The sequence below is a fragment of the Temnothorax americanus genome, unplaced genomic scaffold (genome assembly GCF_048541705.1).
Source record: "Temnothorax americanus isolate GAGA-0224 unplaced genomic scaffold, ASM4854170v1 Scaffold49, whole genome shotgun sequence".
Lineage (NCBI taxonomy): Eukaryota > Metazoa > Arthropoda > Insecta > Hymenoptera > Formicidae > Temnothorax > Temnothorax americanus.
Window position 1 is genome coordinate 16,242 of NW_027509646.1, and position 18,257 is coordinate 34,498.

At 40.8% G+C, this 18,257-nt stretch overlaps 2 protein-coding genes across 11 annotated transcripts; one reads left to right on the top strand and one right to left on the bottom strand.

The window, feature by feature from the left end:
- The first annotated feature begins 458 nt into the window (after positions 1–458).
- On the top strand, positions 459–9,998 carry Sos (Son of sevenless). 3 transcript variants are annotated; one of them, XR_013258757.1, is made up of 20 exons: positions 459–1,128; positions 1,710–1,973; positions 2,102–2,185; positions 2,256–2,338; positions 4,218–4,368; positions 4,453–4,661; positions 4,724–4,907; positions 4,988–5,234; positions 5,380–5,619; positions 5,704–6,067; positions 6,159–6,348; positions 6,438–6,674; positions 6,794–6,949; positions 7,056–7,238; positions 7,320–7,437; positions 7,513–7,802; positions 7,873–8,089; positions 8,160–8,273; positions 8,339–8,476; positions 8,851–8,934. XR_013258757.1 is itself a non-coding variant. In XM_077417314.1 (20 exons), exons 1-20 carry the CDS (start codon positions 1,021–1,023, stop codon positions 9,263–9,265), a joined length of 3,975 nt encoding a protein of 1,324 aa, XP_077273440.1. In that variant the 5' UTR covers positions 469–1,020; the 3' UTR covers positions 9,266–9,998. The 3 variants fall into 3 exon arrangements, 2 of the variants coding, with proteins under 2 accessions (XP_077273440.1, XP_077273442.1); XM_077417314.1 differs by adding an exon at positions 9,174–9,998 and having other exon boundaries at positions 469–1,128; positions 2,256–2,336; positions 4,219–4,368; positions 8,160–8,476; positions 8,851–9,094; XM_077417316.1 differs by lacking the exon at positions 459–1,128 and adding exons at positions 1,302–1,613; positions 9,174–9,998 and having other exon boundaries at positions 8,160–8,476; positions 8,851–9,094.
- LOC143903606 (anoctamin-4) lies at positions 9,891–17,272 on the bottom strand. 8 transcript variants are annotated; one of them, XM_077417325.1, is made up of 14 exons: positions 16,096–17,266; positions 15,091–15,433; positions 14,224–14,371; positions 13,541–13,823; positions 13,276–13,427; positions 12,909–13,154; positions 12,620–12,819; positions 12,368–12,505; positions 12,031–12,248; positions 11,637–11,945; positions 11,235–11,544; positions 10,952–11,157; positions 10,559–10,858; positions 9,891–10,469 (listed from the first exon to the last, which is right to left on the bottom strand). In XM_077417325.1, the coding sequence occupies exons 1-14, from the start codon at positions 16,195–16,197 to the stop codon at positions 10,182–10,184; spliced, it is 3,243 nt and encodes a 1,080-aa protein (XP_077273451.1). In that variant the 5' UTR covers positions 16,198–17,266; the 3' UTR covers positions 9,891–10,181. The 8 variants fall into 8 exon arrangements, with proteins under 8 accessions (XP_077273451.1, XP_077273452.1, XP_077273447.1 ...); XM_077417326.1 differs by having other exon boundaries at positions 14,224–14,365; positions 16,096–17,264; XM_077417321.1 differs by having other exon boundaries at positions 10,559–11,157; positions 16,096–17,271.
- Positions 17,273–18,257: the final 985 nt, after the last annotated feature.

Genomic DNA, 18,257 nt, shown 5'->3' on the forward strand with positions numbered 1-18,257 from the left:
TTTTACCAAATAGTGCAATAAAGAATATTGAGGATTTCATGATTTAACCCGTTTATTAAACATACACATTACGTTGATTTGTGTACAACGGCTTTAATGTGCACCGAGTGCGCACAGTTCTGCCAAAGAAAAATATAACTTGTGCGGCAAAATTTCGAGCGAGCCGAGCACGTCGTTTTACGACATGTCTCTATGAAAGTCTAGTAAAAATTTCGTAGGTCGGACGCGGAGAAGGAACGCCGCGGTGACGTAGGGATCCAGTGGGGAATGTGGGGATACTGGGGATTGGGCGACGTTGAAAACATCGGTGAGGTAATCGATCGATCGAACCAACTGCCCATCCCTTTACTCCTATTTATCGATAACGTGTCCGAAGGCGATTGTAGATTGTATAATCGCGGATCGCGGGCCTCTCGCGGCCATCATAAGAGAGGCTCAGCGAGCGTTCTCAGTTCTCAGTTGCTCAATGCTCAGTGCTCAGTTCCCAACGTTCCCAACGTCCCAACTTGCCACTTTGCCTCTTTGCCTGTTGCCAGCTCCAGTTTCCAGTTTCTCGCGGTCGGTGATGTTAACGCGCTGGTGCTTGTTACGGATTCAGGGAAAAATCACGGAATAAAGGGCGTGTAAGATGTGCGAGTGCCAGAGCTCTCGGACAGCTCGGACTCTTGTTGGCTCGGTCACGGTCTCGACCTCAGCCTCATCAGCCTCGGTGACGCTGCCGGGAGCGACGAGCGCGTGGAACGTGAGAGCAGCGCGCAGATATACGCGTCTGGCTTAGCTGTGTCGCGCGTCGACGTCGAGCACACTGTCCTGTCAAGAGCAACGAAAGCCCGCGGGCACGCGGGGGCGATCGGGCTGCCAGCGCGCAAGGAGACGGAGATGTTGAGGTTGAGGAGCTAAGGACCGCGGAACGACAACCCCGGCCGCGTTCTCGCGCGTGCTGACGATATGCCCTTTGGAAATCCGACGAACTTTTCTTACACGTAGACAAGCGCGCGTGACTCTCGAGCATTCGGTGAAATGTTTTCGTCGCCGGTGTCAGCGGTGGGCGAGCCGTCGGGCTACGACTTTCAGAAGGAGGAGAACGCTGCCAAGTGGAAGGGAGTGTTTGTCAACTCCCTGCGCAAGGTACATCTTTCGTTGCTCCGCTCCTTGTCGCTTCATCTATCTCTATCTCCTTCTCTCTACCTCTCTCTATCTCCCTCCCTCTCTGCTCCTCGCTCGTTTAATGCCCCCGTCTTGTATATACCTCGCTCCTCGCTTTCTTGTCTTTTACTATTCCGTTCTATCCCCTCCATCTCACCTCCGCTCCGCCTCTCCTTCTCGTGTTTTGTTCGCGCTCCGGCACTCGCGCATTTTTCGTCCCAATGATTTTACGTCGAGGCTGGATCGATCAACGACACCGAGACCGGCGACGTCATCGCCGTGCGCGGCCACCATATGATTTCTCTCAACGGCGATTTCTCTTCCCCTGTCTTAACATTGACGCGTGGTAGATTTTTTTATATCGTATCTCCTCGCGCTTATCTCTATAGTCTCTTTTACTCTGTCAACTCTCTCCGACGTTCGTCGACGTCTACGCTGTCCTAAAGTATAGGTCGTTGGTAATATACGTGTGTATTTTTGGCCACGACGATACGTGATAACAGCACGATACTACAACGGGTTGCGTTACGAGCCAAGAAAAATATTTTCTCGTTACTTTATAGGTACTGGAACAAGTACATCCTAGTCTCGAAGCTCGCCAAGATGCCTTAGACTATGTGGAGAGTTTAATTTTAAGAATGCTAGGCATGCTTTGTGGACACCCACCTCCACAGACTCCTCAAGATGTAGAGGAAAGAGTAAGACGGACGTTTCCTACACCTATCGATAGATGGGCTCTTCGTGATGCGAGAGACGCTCTAGAGAAAGGAAAAAAGAAGTCGCCGTTAGTACTACCAGTTGACAAGATTCACCAGTTATTACAAAAAGTACATATTTATGGCACAGTTTATTTACACCGTTGCATGCAAGTTCAAGAATCTTATGTACAACCATGTACTCAAACTTGTGTAGGTACGTCTAATACATGTTTTTTCTTTTTTCTTTTTTTTAATAGGAAGTATTACAGCACAAAATTGACTCGCAAGTTAGTCTGTTTGTAGTCGGTGTTTTGGAATATATTTCTGCTGATATTTTGAAGGTTGGTAGTTGGTTGTTGTTTCTATTTCGAAAGACGTGCCTGGAAATATTTAACCGTACTTTCTTTTCAGCTAGCTGGAAATTATGTCAAGAATATTCGCCACGTAGAGATTTCGTGTGAGGATATAAGAGTCGCGATGTACGCGGATATGGTAAGACCGTGTTTGTAGAAATATACACTTTGTCTTGTTTCTCCGTACTGCACCTTACGTAACCAACATACACTCTGTCGCGTGTCTTACCCGTTGCATTTTAAGACTGCGTTGAGTATATCCATATATATATATATATATATATATATATATATATATATGTTTGTAATATATATATATGTAATATATATATGATATGTTCGAAGTGTACCATGATACTAACATAGTTTTATCATGTGATACTTGAAATATTTCGAATCAGTCTTATAAAATATCTAGACACAATGGTACGCATAGTTTATGAGGCTTGTATAGAGGAAACGTGCGTAAAACGAGTGGTGTTACCGCGCATTAAATAGGCAGTAGAGAAATATAATACCTTGCTAGTACGAGTTTGCTTCGTACTTGTCGATTCAAGTTAGTTTCCTTTATCCCACTTGCCTACGTCACTTGAAAATGCCGTATCTAGTTTATATTGGCTTAAAATATGATAAAAAATGGAACGTGTAAATTTTTTTTCATACTCCGTACGTTGAAGCATCTACTACTAGCAAGGTAGCGCACTAACGACGTTCAGACGTGGCTACACTAGGCTACGTGTGGCTGCATATATTCTATGCTTGATTACATGCTTTCCACTAATATATAACAACTCCAACCATGTTCCGTCTTCGCTCATGCTGTTCTAGGTGGTACGTACTCGTGATTGCACAGAACAGCGTCAAGGTGTCATAATATTTTTTTGCTAACTTTGTCGTGTTTTTAGAAAAAGTTACCTTTGATTTTACATCTCCTTTTTGTTTCTCTATTCGTGTTCCTCAGCTTAAAAGACTTGTTCGTGTTTCCTACTAGATACGTTCGTGGAAAACGTGACTAGATCTATCGCAACGTTCGTTACATTATATACAAAAAATATAAAATCATAATACTATTTATATGAGTAAAATATGTGCGTATAATGTCGCACGTACAAACTATCTACGTCATCTAGGAAAGACACTTTTATATAATACTTCACGTGCGTGCCCTAAGAAGATTTAAAATATGTCCGACATGTTTTTTAACGCGTTTTCATCATATTTTCTCCTACGTCGTGAATATAAATAAACGTCATAAACAAAGTTTAAGATTTTAGACGTAGAGAAACGATCGTTAAGAACACAAGTTTTTTTTTCTTGATACAAAAGTTTTGGATAACGGCTTTATCTTGGTTATCTAGTTGGTTTGTGCACAACGATTGTTTCCGTTCCCTCTTGTTTCTTCTTTAACAACATATATACCTTTTTGCTTGTTTAAAGAAGTGCTTGTTGATATATTTCTTTTATACACGGTGTGCAGAACAAACATGTTTTAGCATCGACGTCAAACGTGTAACGTTAGAGCAACGTAAACATCAGTAAGCTTTCTTCAACTTTTTCATGTTTTCCACTTTTTTATAGCTAGCCCGAAAAGAAATATACGTTGTTAAACGTGCGTACATACGTCTTTCCATGTGCTAAGTATGTGTGTTTTTATCTTTTTTTAAATGTAGAGACGTAATATAAAATGTAACGCATATACACGATATTACCATGTTTATGCTACGTATACTGTAGCATGCCGTTAATAATATACATGTGAATATACATCGTGACAAGAAGCATTTTATTAACGCATACAACGTGTTATGGAAAAATTTTAATAATAGCTTCTGTTGATCTTTTTTTTATCACTTTTGTCGTGCATGCTCGTGCGGTGGTTATGTTTGTCCGTGATACAAAATTATTGTGATAAACATTCCACGTATTAAATATTCCCGTTGCTATTTTTCCTTTTGATATTGATGTTTGGGATATTAAAAATATTGGAAATACGTATTTGAAACAATGTACGTTATCAATAGGTACTGATGGACATGTTTCACCAAGATGATTGTACGGAAGGTCCACAAAGTAGCTTGAGTGCAGTTGTTTCGCAGACTTATGAAGAGTCTGTTCGAGATCTCATTCATGATGAACGACATTACATCCGTGACTTACATATGATTATCAAGGTACGACGGGCATAGATGTTGTGTTTGGGAATAACGTAAACGTTACGCGAGAGAAAGATTTAAAAAAATACGTTCCCGTCGTAGGTATTTCGTGAAGAAATTGCAAAGTTGGCGCAAGATAAAAGCGAACTTGAGACGCTTTTCAGTAATATTACAGATATTTATGAAGTTACTATGACATTACTCGGCAGTTTAGAAGATATAATGGAAATTACGGAAGAGAAGCAAACACCTACGGTTGGTTCGTGCTTTGAAGACGTAGCAGAGGCAGCAGAATTTGACGTTTATATCAAGTATGAAAACAACGTTGTGCGCGATATGTGTAAACGTCTTACTAATTATCGTTTATCTTTAGATATGCGAAAGATATTAATAGTCCAGCTAGTCGGGAAGTTTTAACAACGTTATTGTCAAGACCGGAAGCTAGTACGGCTTTGCGGGCAGCAGGCCATGGTTTTAAGGAGGCTGTTAAATATTATTTACCAAAACTTTTGTTGCAACCTATATGGCATTGTTTCCTGTATTTTGATTACATAAAGGTACCTTTTTTCAACTTTTGGTATGCGTATATACAAACGTATTTTTACAACAGTCTACTTTTTATATTTCAAACGCTCAGGTTTTACAGAAGCGCACACCTAATACAGAGGATGGCGAAACTCTGGAACAGGTGCAAGGTTTGTTGAGACCACTACAAATGGAATTAATGCACGTTGTAGCAACGCTTCCAAAAAAGGATACGGGCTTACGAATGCAGAGCAGAGCAAGAAGACAGGCGGCATTGGAGAAAACTAGTGAACTACAAAAGACTGTCGACGGTTGGGATCAAAGAGATATCGGGCAGTGTTGCAATGAGTTTATTAGAGGTAATAAAAAAAATACGTTTTTTCGCTCGCTCTCTCTCTCTCTCTCTCTCTCTCTCTCTCTCTCTCTCGCGCGCGCGCGCTTCAACCATTTTGTTTTAATCCGTAGTAGTTGAATATCGTTATATAATGTTTATACATTTTACAGAGGATACATTGAAAAAGGTGGCTAGTAATGGACGAAGATTAACGGAAAGAAAGGCCTTGTTGTTCGATGGTTTATTAGTATTGTGTAAACCAACCGGTAGTAAAAGAGTCAGTGTTACTGTTGCGGCAGGTATCGTTGCGGTCGGAGTAGGTGGACATTCGGCTCATCAAAGTGAACTCCGACTGAAAGAGAGACTTTTTATTAGAAAAGTCGATATTATTGATAGAGAAGATACCGAAGGTAAACACGTACATGTATACAACTCTCGTGTACTTTTGTGTCAACGTTTGTAATCTTTCTCTACGTAAAATATTTTTTATATAGAATTAAAAAATGCTTTTGAAATTGCACCAAGGGACCACCCTAATGTTATTCTCGTTGCCAAATCTGTCGAAGATAAGAATAACTGGATGGCGGATTTAGTGATGTTGAATACAAAAAGTATGTTAGAAAGAACTTTAGATAGTATCCTCTTGGACGAGGAAAGAAAGCACCCATTGAGGCTACCTCCATCTCACTTGTATAAATTTACTGAACAAGATAGTCCAGAAAATATTGTTTTGGAGGCCAGGGAAAATGGTGGTGTTCCCTTGATTAAGGGCGCAACTTTGGTAAAGTTAGTAGAGAGATTAACTTACCACATATATGCTGATCCAGCTTTTGTAAGAACATTCCTTACTACTTACAGGTAAGTAGTACGGGTAGCATACTGTACACCGCGTCTTTTCACATATGAGCGAACGTCGTTCGTACGGATTTATTTATTGTAACGATTACAGGAGTTTTTGCTCACCTCAAGACGTATTAACATTGCTAATAGAAAGATTCGATATACCAGATCCTTCATTGGTCTATGGTGAAGAAGACAAACCTTCCGTATGTAAGATAGCTAGAGAAGATTGGAAAAGATATAGGAAAGAATTTTGTCAACCGGTGCAGTTTAGAGTTTTGAACGTTTTAAGACACTGGGTTGGTAACATTTTTTAATTTTCCTTTACAGCGTTTCTTAAATGTTATTTTATTCGCAGTTTTCGTTTCTTACGTGACGTTTTCCATAGGTGGATCATCATTTTTACGATTTCGAACGAGATAGAAATCTTTTAGAAAGATTGCACGTGTTTTTGGATACCGTTAGCGGTAAATCTATGCGGAAGTGGGTTGATTCGGTAATAAAAATTGTACAAAGAAAATGCGAGCCGTCGGAACAACGACCCATCACATTTAGTTTTGAACGATCTCCTCCACCGATTGAGTGGCATCTTAAAGTTCCTGAGGAAGAATATGGAATACTTCAGGTATACGGATACGTTCTTCTTTACGTTATTTTATTTTTTTTATACGATCTCCTCAACACACACACCTTGCGACACGCAAGATATTACGTACCCGTACTGACGCAACTTGAAAATTACAGTTACATCCTATCGAATTAGCGAGACAATTAACACTATTGGAGTTTGATCTGTATAGAACGGTAAAACCTTCCGAGTTAGTTGGCTCTGTATGGACAAAAAAGGATAAGGAAAAAACATCACCGAATCTGTTGAAGATGATTAAGCATACGACAAATGTAAGCTTTTATTTTAAGTCCGCGTAAATACATCGTGATATAAAATGCCTGTTGTGTGTTACGTTACTACAGTGACACTAATTTGACGTTTACTGCGGTTTAATAGTTCACAAGATGGTTAGAAAAGACAATAGTAGAGGCTGAAAATTTCGACGAGAGATTAGCCATTATATCACGTGCGATCGAAGTAATGATGGTGTTGCAAGATCTCAATAATTTTAACGGCGTTCTGGCTGTTATCAGTGCTATGGGATCGGCTTCGGTTTTCAGATTAAAATTTACATTTCAAGTACGAGCACGAGATATGTATAATAAACGTAAAATCAAACGTCTTGCATCAAACTATTTTTTTACGTGGTTATTTTTATAGCAATTGCCAGCACGATTAGAAAAAGCATTGGAAGAAGCACGAGAGCTCAATAACGATCATTTTCGGAAGTATCAAGAGAAATTAAGATCTATCAATCCACCTTGCGTACCATTCTTTGGTAAGTATTACCAACGTAATGTGACCCCTTGTCAGAGACGTACGACAGATAGTTGTATTCTTTTTTCCGTGTTAGGTATGTACTTGACTAATATCCTGCATATTGAAGAGGGAAATCCGGATTATTTACCGGCAAGTCCGGAGCTTATTAACTTTAGCAAACGTCGAAAAGTAGCGGAAATAACTGGTGAAATACAGCAGTATCAAAATCAACCCTATTGTCTTTTAGTGGAGTCTAGAATAAGACAATTTCTTGAAAACCTGTGTCCTTTTGATCCCAATATGAAAGATGCGGATATAAGCAATTATTTGTACAATAAAAGTTTAGAAATTGAGCCAAGAGGATGCAGGCAACCTCCACGATTCGTAAGCGTTTCCGTGATACAGCATATCAAACGTGTCTTTCACGTTTTACATTTTTAAATTTTTGTAACAGCCGCGTAAATGGCCAGAATTGAACTTGAAATCGCCAGGAATCAAAGCCAGAAGTGGAAGATTACCAGCTCCGTTACACGTGGTAGCGTCTAGCGTAAGATTACACGATTCTTCAGCAGACACGTTTCCCCACGACGTACCGGAAACCCCTCCACATGGATCACAAATTACAGTTCCACACATAGTGGATCACAGCGTTTTTGCGCCTGTCTTATTCGGTATGCATCTAACGTTAAATCACGTATTAACAATACGTATGAATATATAACTTTTGTCATTTTTCCGTAGCAACTGTGCCACCTCCAGCATCACCCAGTCCACCTAGTATGTCAGCAATTTCGATTGCTTCATCGAGTAGCAGCCCTCAATCTCCTGGCCCATTCTTTACTATGCATCATCAAAGTACGCACTTCATCTTTAATACCAGCACTATAAATAGCATGATAAGTGCTACAACGTGTCTACAGTTGCCAGGTGGAAGCCCCAGCGCAATACCAACACCGTCGTCTCCCAATAATATACCTCCTAGCCAACTTCCACCACCTCTACCACCTAGAAACCCGACTAAACCACGAGAAACGTCATGTAGCGGATCACCACAACAAGTAAGATTCCAAGATTAACTAACAATAAGATTCATTTACGTTGAAAACGTTTCAACGTCACGACCGAGATATCTCTATGAAGCAAGATTTAAAACGATTACGACGTTAGCGTTCCTCTCAAGCAAAAAAGGTTTATTTTAAATCAAATTATTTTTCGTTTATTCGATAAACGTAGTGAAAAAAAATATTTACTACGTTTATTCTCGTGTTATGTTGGATAATATCAGATTTTTCCGACAGCGTGCATCGAACGTATATTTCCGTATATTGCGCATTAATAGAGTAGAAATATCTCTGCACATCAAGATACATGAAAAATAAACCAAGTATTGATTTTCTTCGAGAAAGTAAGAACGTTGATTCAACAACTTTAGGCAAAACAAGCTCCAAACGCACCAATTCTCCCTCCGAGAGATGATATCTCACCACCGCCGTTACCACCACGACCCGTAACATTACCACCACGACTTCCAGCGACGCTAAACTCAAGTAGTTCGGCATTATTGACTCGCCGAAATTCCACGTTAGAAAATACATGCTGTACTATCGTTCATCCGCGGAGACATATGTCTTTCAATAGCCCTAGCCCTACAAAACTTCCACCAACGCAGCCTAACGGTGAGATATTATGTCGCGTTTATATAACGGCGTATGTGTTTATATAACGGATATTTATTTTCGTACTCGTGCGTTTCAGGATCAGTGACGCCGAGGTTACCACCAAAACCTTTACCGGGACGTCCACCTACTACCATGTTTACGTTTAACTCTCCTCCCGGACCTAGTTAAGTCCGTGCCCTTCTCAGTTTTATTTTTTTACTTTGTTGAAAAAAAAAAAAACATTTTCAGTCGCAGCTTAGTCCATTCGGTAAGTTAGATCAAGCTGAAATCTTCCTTGCCATACAACGTGTAAAAAAGGTCTAATAGATTGATGGATTGAGATTAAGTATTTCGTATGATAAACCATTAAATATGAAAATATCAAAAATATTAAATGGTGCGTTGATAATTTTGACAACTATTTTGATAACGTTTCAAGTCTGTTGTTTGAAATAGCCAATGCTTTGTGGTCACCATATTTTACAATCTTACCGAATAGACTACGCTCAATATAAGTTACCTGAATGGCTTCCTTCCCGTTAAATCCCCGTCTCTCCTTCAAACACAACTGTGATATAGTTTCCATTAAAAAATATGTTAATGTACGTAGACATTTAGATTTTAAAGTAATAGACGTAAGAAAGTGACGTGTGTACCGAAATGAATATATAATATATATATATATATATATATATATATATATATATATATATATATTATATATTGAGAGGGAAAGGGAGAGAGACAGGGAGAAAGAGAGGGAGAGGGAGGGAGAGGGGGAAGGGAGAGAGAGAGGAGAGAGAAAATACATGTATATTGTTATAAATATATTCTATATATATATATACATAATAGATTGTAATAATTTCTAGGAAAAAAAATATGGCATTATATATGTAAAATAAAAAAGTATATTGTGTAACAGTATGTTTGTAATTTTCACCTTACATCTGCGTTTTTTACAGTGCATCTGGTAATAATTAGGGGCGAGAATGTTGAAAAGCGTAAGTGTAAATTTTTATTATAGGACTTGGACACTTAAGTTATTTGGAACGGATACTGAAAATAGGGAATGTTTACATAATAGAGAAGATTTGGCTTGATTTTATGGGACTTGCCATACTGTGGAACTATCGCTGCGTTTACTATGCCTAACATCAGCGTGAGTATCTAGAGCGTCGCTCAATTTGCTGAATCGTCTAGCCCAGCTTCCTCTACCGACACTTCCCGCCTCTCTTAAAACCGAAAGTAAATCGTCTTCGTCTTCTTTCCCTTTTATTTCCTTTTCGTACTTTTCTTCCTGAGCGATCACGCGTTCGCGTTGCAGCTGAGTTGTCAGAGAATGCGGTACAGCCGGTATCACGTAACTCATAATACCGGTAAGTGCGAAAACCTGTAAAAAAAAAAGTATTCCCTCCATCGAAACACACGCACGTTATTATCTCTATATATATTACGTAGTAGAAGAACGAGTCGACTTACAACGTGCTCGAAGACAACGACAAAAGCTAAACGCGCGGCAAAAACGTGCCAGTACTGTGGGCTGAGTCCGTAAGGATCCGTAGAGTGATCTGAGTGCGCTGGACCATTTCTGTAGCCTCTGTACTGGCACGTCTCTGGATGTTCGCCATCTATGTCGCTCTTCATATCGGCGCGATAATCGGAAGTATTAAATTCTGACAGAGAGCTATCGATGTAACCCACCAAATCTCCAGTGGGCGAATAAACGAACGTGTACACGCTTCGTGGGATAAAGTCGGATGTGTACGCGATAACAAAGGCCTGGAACATATTTTGTATCGTTTGTAACCGAGGGCTAGAGAGCGACTTGTGTGCGCGTCGGCGATAACGTTGTTTGTATGTGCGTGCGCGTACATTCGATACCACCGCCACGTAAGTTACACCCCTAAGAATACCGGACCAAGCGCCAATATCTTCTACTCGCTCGGCTAACGGTCTCCGAGCCTCCTTGACCATTTTGTACGCGTCTAATCTTATCTCAGCGATATTATTCAGTAAAGCGAATAGAGGCGCTAATGGGAACGCTGCTACGAATAATGTTACAAATCCATACTGCAAAACTATAAATATCATATAAAAAGGCAAAATATATCTGTAAAAAGGTGTCTCTCTGTAAAACGCATAGCGTGTGACTCACTCATCTCTAAATATTCATCGAATAAAGCTAATCTTCCTGGGTCTTGAAGCTGATAATCTTTCTCCCAACAGGTGTATCTTCTATCGTGGTTCTTTGTCGCCGCGACTTGCGTTCTCTTGCGCCACCAATTCCACAATTTCGGCGATAAGATTTCGACAAAATTATTAAAGCATTGCTTACCGACCATTATAATCGCAAGTTGAATACAGACTTCCGAAAGGCAACCAGCGGGATCGCATACGTCCGTTTTAATACGGTAAAATTCCGAGGCTCTCGCATCTGCATCGCCAGGATGGACGAAAAATCTCCCCTAAAATAACACGTAACGCGTGCGGCTCAAACTTAAGCTCAAACAGTGTGTTCGTGTCGCACGGTCATATATTACAATAATATACCTTATACCTTAAAAAAGGCGATGTAAATCAAAGAAGAGTAAAAGTTGACGAACTCGAATAAAAAGATTTTAAACGTATAACTGGCCTCGTATTCCGTCTGCGTTCTCGGATTTTCCATATTGACCATCCAACGAGCCAGCCGATGATATATTCGCGTGAGTATCATTATTATTACCAAGTTAATGAGGGCAGCGGTTATGGAAGTGAATATTTTCGCGTGTCTTTTTAAAAAACTACCGCTTGCACCGTAAAAAACGGCAACTAACGAAATGCGATACACTATCGTCCCTAAAACCGCTCCGAGGACTACGCATATCTGCGCAAAAAAGTACGAACGATAATAAAATCTATGACGAACGCGTGTACGTCGAAGAAAATGGAACGGCGTCACGTATACGTACCATAAAAAATACTATTGAGCCAGTAGCCAAATATCGAACGGCTTTAGACCACGCGGGTAAATACGGTTCTTTTTCCTTCGTTACGGGATTTATCCGGAACGTTTTAACAGACGTCTCGAATTCAGGTCTTGGTTCTTCGTCGTATTCGGCGTTTTGAAGATCCCATTCCCAAACGAGTACGGCTTGTCGCCGTTTCCATAGCTCGAGAAACGTGGTAGCTATTACACACAGCACGGTCGGACAACGTAAAGCGAACACGTTTGAAACGTGCGCGTAGATATACGCACGCGCGTGTATGGAAGCAGGTATATATATTTAACTCTTTTTCAAATCTTACCCCAGAAAGACATAAAAATAGCGAAGAAGACAGTCGCGGGATTGTCAAATAAGTAAGTCAACTTCGAGAATATACAGGAATCGCCGAGTTTTTGATAGTTGCATGCTCTATCGCAAAGAGGACACAAAGTAATATTTCCTGAAATGTTGCGTTACATAAAATTAAAAATATTGCAGACCGTGCACGCGAACGTGGTCGAGAGAGTTTGCGAGACTTTCATTGTACGAAAATCGTGCACGGATGAATATTTACCAGCTATATTAGAATTGCATATTTCTTTGCTGGGAATATTGTCTTCACCCTCCATGCTTCCAAGACCGTAAACGAAGCATAAAAGTCCTACCACTGCTGGTGGATATAAGCATTTCGTGTAAAATCCTAGCCACGCGAAGTAAAGAGCGATTTTCTCGCCAAAATATCGTCTTATTAACCATAACGGCTGTTTCTTATACCTATATATAAAGATGTATGAAAAAAATCTCAAATATTTTATTATGCAAACTATATTATGAATACTGAAAGTAATATTTTTCAATTATACCATTGCGCGGGTCTTGCCCATATCAAGTACAACAGGTATCTATCGAGAATCTCTCCGTTGCGCATAGGTTTATTATAAGGACCCTCGTGCAAAGGAAAACAATCGACATACGTTCCGTCCGCTAAAAGCCTACGAATACCAGATTTTTCATGGTTCTCGTCGTATCTCGCTCGCAATAATATCTGCATCACTATTAACGATCTCTGAGCGGGCGTATAAGCGTTATCCCTTTCCTTTACGATAAACCTGCCAAACATCAAAGTTACGCAAGGATACGCAAGTTCGACGATAGCATATATAGCTCTATGTATATATGTATATATATATATATATATATACGATGATACGTTCGCATTATATTAAATACCTTTCCTCACGATCGCCGGAATCTATGTAGTCATAAAAATGTGGTTCCTCGGGATATTTCGACGTATCCCAAGTATGACGTTTATGTATCCATTTGGACCACCGCGCCCATCGCGCCCAGAATTTCGATACTTCTTTGGTACCGTCTGTATCCTGTTTTTTTTTTATTATTATTTTTTTAATTCGGATATTATTTACATGGTATAGAATACGACACCTATATAGAACATGCCTACGGTATGTCTGGTTTTTGAAAAAAGACGTACCCAAGTTTTCATAGGGATCGTTCTAAATCTCTTTGTGGGTAGTTTTAGACTCATTATTTCGGCGTATTGCACTTTGATTTTCCAAGGTATATGTAATTTTAAGAAATACGTTTTTCCATCAAACGAGCTCTCTTTTGACTCGAGCTCTAGTTGCAGACCTTCTTTCAAAAGATTCTGTTGAAATACTCGTCTCTGTTCTCGCCGACGAGCTTCCAACTCGGTCATTACTCCTTCGTTCTCTTCCTGGTAGACTAACACTATATCGATTCTTCGTTGGCCGTCGCTAAAATTAAATCGAGTCGATTAATACGTACGCGCGAAACATTAAAAAAGGTGAACCACGTTTGCGAACGATGCTTCGTCTCGCATATGCATGTTTTATATCGAGTAGTTTCTAAAAATAAGGCACCTCCGAAATAAACGCCCTTCGCATTTTCTATCCCCGAGTTGGTCTTTCCCCTTGTGCATCAAGTAACGATAAAAAAATGATAAGACGCGCGCTAACATTCTAGATACGTGTATTAAGCTTGTAATAATAGAAACGAGAAAAGGAGTGCCCATGTCCGTCTATATATATATATATAGGTATATATGTATACGTCTCGTCACTTGTTTGTCTAAAGCGCAAACGAGGGTGAACCAAATCAACTCGTGACATATCGCCGTGGTAGACACGTACTCACCGAAAATAAAGTAGTTCGGGATCGATTCCCGTTTCTTTCGGCGGCAACGAATCCCCGGTGGTTTCGGCGAAATCCAGCGAAACTGGCGTTTCCGGTAGCGAAGGGTTAATTTCCGGAGAGGTGGGTGCCGTGAGTTTGGGACCTTGCTCAGTTTCAACAGACGTATTATAATCTTTAGTACGCGTTTGCGGCTCATTTCGCGTTGACGTAACCGTTAACCGTTGTCCAATACGTTCGTTGGAAATGCCGTATATACTTGGCAACGCGTATAGCGAAAATTAATAACAGCTAGCGTATACGTATTGTAAATGTTCTTTATGCCCCCGTGCGCGCGCGTTGCTTCACCTTGAAAGCATCTTTACAATAATATCTATAATTTCGCGGCATAGTTTCGCAAAAGTAGGACGCTATTACGAAAAGAAGCGAAAAGTTTAGTAACCAGGAAAGTTAGAGCGCGCATTCGTACGGTGATAAAGCCGAGTCAAACGTTGCATTATTAATATCCGATATTCGTGACACGTTGACATTCGTCGACGCATATCGATCGAGGTTTACTGACATAGCTTTATCGCTGTTATAGACAACCGCGGGCGATCCACGAGAGACTCGTTTTATTCTTTCTATACATCTATACATATATGTCGCGTAGGTCGTATATGTCGTATCGAGCACCCAGCCTATGTGTCTATGCAACGTCCGTTATTAAAACGTTATATAACGCGCGTGTAGGTAAAATTAAACGTGGACGCTCATGCCTCACGTGTGGTTAAAGCTCGGAGAAACTGGAAAACGTTGACATCGAGATCGTTCGTACCGCCGTTGCTTATTATATAGCGCGGTTCGATTAAACACTAAATTAATTCTTACCGAAGGCATCCTGCGCGCGTAAATTCGTTCCAGATGGATACACCGCGCTGGCTCTCGACAATTTTCTCCCGACACTCGCCGGCGTTTCACCGGGCAGCGAGCCGTTTTTGTCGGGCTCACAAACGATGTCTCTATTGGAGTAAACGGACGAGATCACGTCCGCGTCAGATTTCGGCGCCGTGCGAGACCCATTGTAGGTCCTGGCCGATTTGGCCGAGGACGCGCGAGAGCTGTTTCCAGAGCCGCTCGATTTCTCGTCGTTGACGTGATGCTCGACCGGACTATTATCGTCGGGATGAAGAAAAGTGCCCCAACTGCTAGGCCTTCGAACGTGGTGGTTTGGCTAAAATTATTCAGACAAAGCTTATACAGAGCTTTTCCACAATGGCGCATTACCTCCGCTAGCTCGCGTGTCCTATTCATATCCTCGTCTCGGTCATAAAAAATGTCGCAAAAAGTGTCATTCGCGGTGCTTTAATCTGATAATGGACGCGGTGCGATGGTGACGCACACGGTGCGCGAGCAAAAGACAGAACGTAGTTCGCGAAGAATAAAATGGAGCAGAGGATCGATATCTTAATCACCTTTAAACATAAAAAATCAACATGAGTTCTCGCTAGCGAAAAAGGAACAGCGTATTACGGTACGTACGCCAGTACGTAGAGACTCGACGAGATAGATTCGAGATATATAATGAGTACTTTAGGCCTTGCCCCCCTTTATGAGATGACAGATGCAGATATCGATCCGAGTTGTTTAGAACGTTTAGATGTATTATTAAGATACGCATGCATCTCCTTTCCGTTCGGATGGAGCGCGCGCACTTAGATATTCTCGAAACGCGAAGCGCGAACGTAAACTCGTAAACGCACGTAAATGTTTCGCGTTATCATTCATATTTTTCATTTTACGTCTCTATATACATATATGTGCTCGTGCTACACACTTCGGGGATGTAGTACTTGGCATATTTATATATATGTATATTACTAAGCGATAACTCACTATGAGAAATATTCTCACATGCGCGGGATGCAAAACCGATTTTTGGAACGGTGCTAAGTATACCTGGCTGTCGTCGTCTACTTGCAGCTTCTTATCATCCATGTCGCGCTCTTCGTGTTTCTTTTAATTAAGTACGTTCGCGAAGACCGGAAGACTTCCGATGGACAGTGTTCGGAGCGTCGATTGGTCCGATAACATTTTTTCTCTTGTCGAAAACAACGATTTTTCACGGTGCGTGTTCCAAAACGATCATTTACCGATCTGCGCGCGACGCGCGACGACGCGAGAAGCGTTCTTCATTTCCCACAAGAATCATTTCGGGACGGACGTTGATATTTCCGTTTAGATATCCGTCGAAACGCTACCGCAGACACTTCCGTCGAGCTTCCTCGATCACGTCTGATAGTTACGCGCGCAGTTAAGAAAACGAGCCGTGATCAGTGTCGATAGCTTGGTCGCGGCGGTGACCTCGCATCGGTTGAACAGTCGTTCAATTATGAATGGAGCACGAATCAACCTCGCTCGAAGAAACGCGATAGTGCAACGTTTTGTACTCGAAATGCCCTTACAAAGGTACGAGAGAGAGAGAAAGAGAGAGAGAGAGAAGACACTTGAAAAAAGCCTCGTTCGCGTTAATCACCTCGAAGATGTTTTTATACGGAACATGATCGTTGGTATCGAGCGTATCGCGTGCATTTGCTACTTTACGGATTCGACACCGTTAGCGTACGCGTTTTTACACATTGTCATCCACTATTTGCCTTCATTATTCCTTCAACTTGTGATCTTTCAATATCCCCGAGTTTTATCAATACTTTTCAAACGTATACTATTAAAATTTCATTTACTCTTTTTCTCTTTTATATCTCTCTTTAAATCTCTGGTTGTGACGAGCAGCTAAGTCGACGATTTCGGAATTAAAATAGCGTTCGGATTCGAAACGAAGGGAAACGGAGCGAACGTGATTATTTGAATACTCTGAAGTACGCGCGCGTTCGTTATATCTTTTGGTCTTTTTGAATTGTTGGAAAACACGACGCGTAGCGTGGACAAATCGTCCTCGATCGAATCGTCCTCGATCGAATCGTCCTCGATTCGCGACGGTGGTGTGAGATGTACTGACCACAGAGGACAACAGGATACTTATATATATCGCGTACGTATCGCACGTATGTCCCTTATCTACGTGATCGCACACGTTCTACGAGGGTGTACATACGTGTGCCGTACCTTCGCCGTCGGTGGAGGAGGGGGGGGGGGCGAAGATTTCACCCATCGCGGGGGTGGAAATGGCCGAGCGGTGGAATGTCGAGGCTTTTGGAATCGCTATGGTTACCCGCGGGACACAACATATGTGTTACATATGTCGCATTAAACGCATCATCGACTCTTCCTTTAAGCTTGAACTTGAAGCGTTGGCTTCGCGGACCATGCGGCATAGACGGCATAAAAACGCGCATGATGTTTGCCCTTTTGTCACGCGCAAATATTAATAAACCGAAGGTTACTCCTTCACGTTGGAATATATCTCTTCACTTATTATTAGGAACGTCGTGCATTTGTATTTCAATCATTGAGCGCTTGTTTGAGCAAACCTACATTATTTTCCTGTCTCGCGTATTATCCCGTATCGGCGGACATAGATCTGAATAATGAGACGCGTATACAAAGATTCTTGAGTTTCAATCAATATACCAAAGATTTATTAGACTTTTTTCAAAAACCTTAATTAAAATCTATGAGCAAAAACGAACATCTAATGATATCGCTCATAGAGCGATACTAAAATCAATATTTTACAAAAATTGACAAAAAATTAACGTAAATATATTAATAGTTTGTGTGTCGTGACAGTCAACTATTTTAACGTAGTCAACCTTTTTTCGCTTGTTACTCGGCGGTACATCGGAACGTATATTAACTCGTAAACTTTATTGATGATTTTGTTTAAATACATATATTTCATATTTTTATAATTGTGATATTTGTATGTTTTCTTTTCTTTTCTATATTGTTCTTTTTTCTTTTCATTATTAACTTTGTATGTATGTATGTATATATATTGTATACGTGGATATATATCGTCGTACCTAGCTTTTATTTTCGCATATGCTTAGTACGTTAAAAGAATTTTTCCGTCGTCAAGTAAATGAAACGTCGGT

What these genes read in the sequence shown, in the direction of transcription:
- Sos (XM_077417314.1), top strand. Translation starts at nt 1,021, where the DNA reads ATGTTTTCGTCGCCGGTGTCAGCGGTGGGCGAGCCGTCGGGCTACGAC. An exon ending in TGATAGAGAAGATACCGAAG is followed by an intron (nt 5,620 to 5,703) that starts GTAAACACGTAC and finishes TTTTTTATATAG; the next exon opens with AATTAAAAAATGCTTTTGAA. An exon ending in GCAGGCAACCTCCACGATTC is followed by an intron (nt 7,803 to 7,872) that starts GTAAGCGTTTCC and finishes TTTTTGTAACAG; the next exon opens with CCGCGTAAATGGCCAGAATT.
- LOC143903606 (XM_077417321.1), bottom strand. Translation starts at nt 16,197, where the DNA reads ATGGATGATAAGAAGCTGCAAGTAGACGACGACAGCCAGGTATACTTA. An exon ending in ATGTGAGAATATTTCTCATA is followed by an intron (nt 15,434 to 16,095) that starts GTGAGTTATCGC and finishes GAATAATTTTAG; the next exon opens with CCAAACCACCACGTTCGAAG. An exon ending in ACGCGCGCAGGATGCCTTCG is followed by an intron (nt 14,372 to 15,090) that starts GTAAGAATTAAT and finishes CTGTTGAAACTG; the next exon opens with AGCAAGGTCCCAAACTCACG.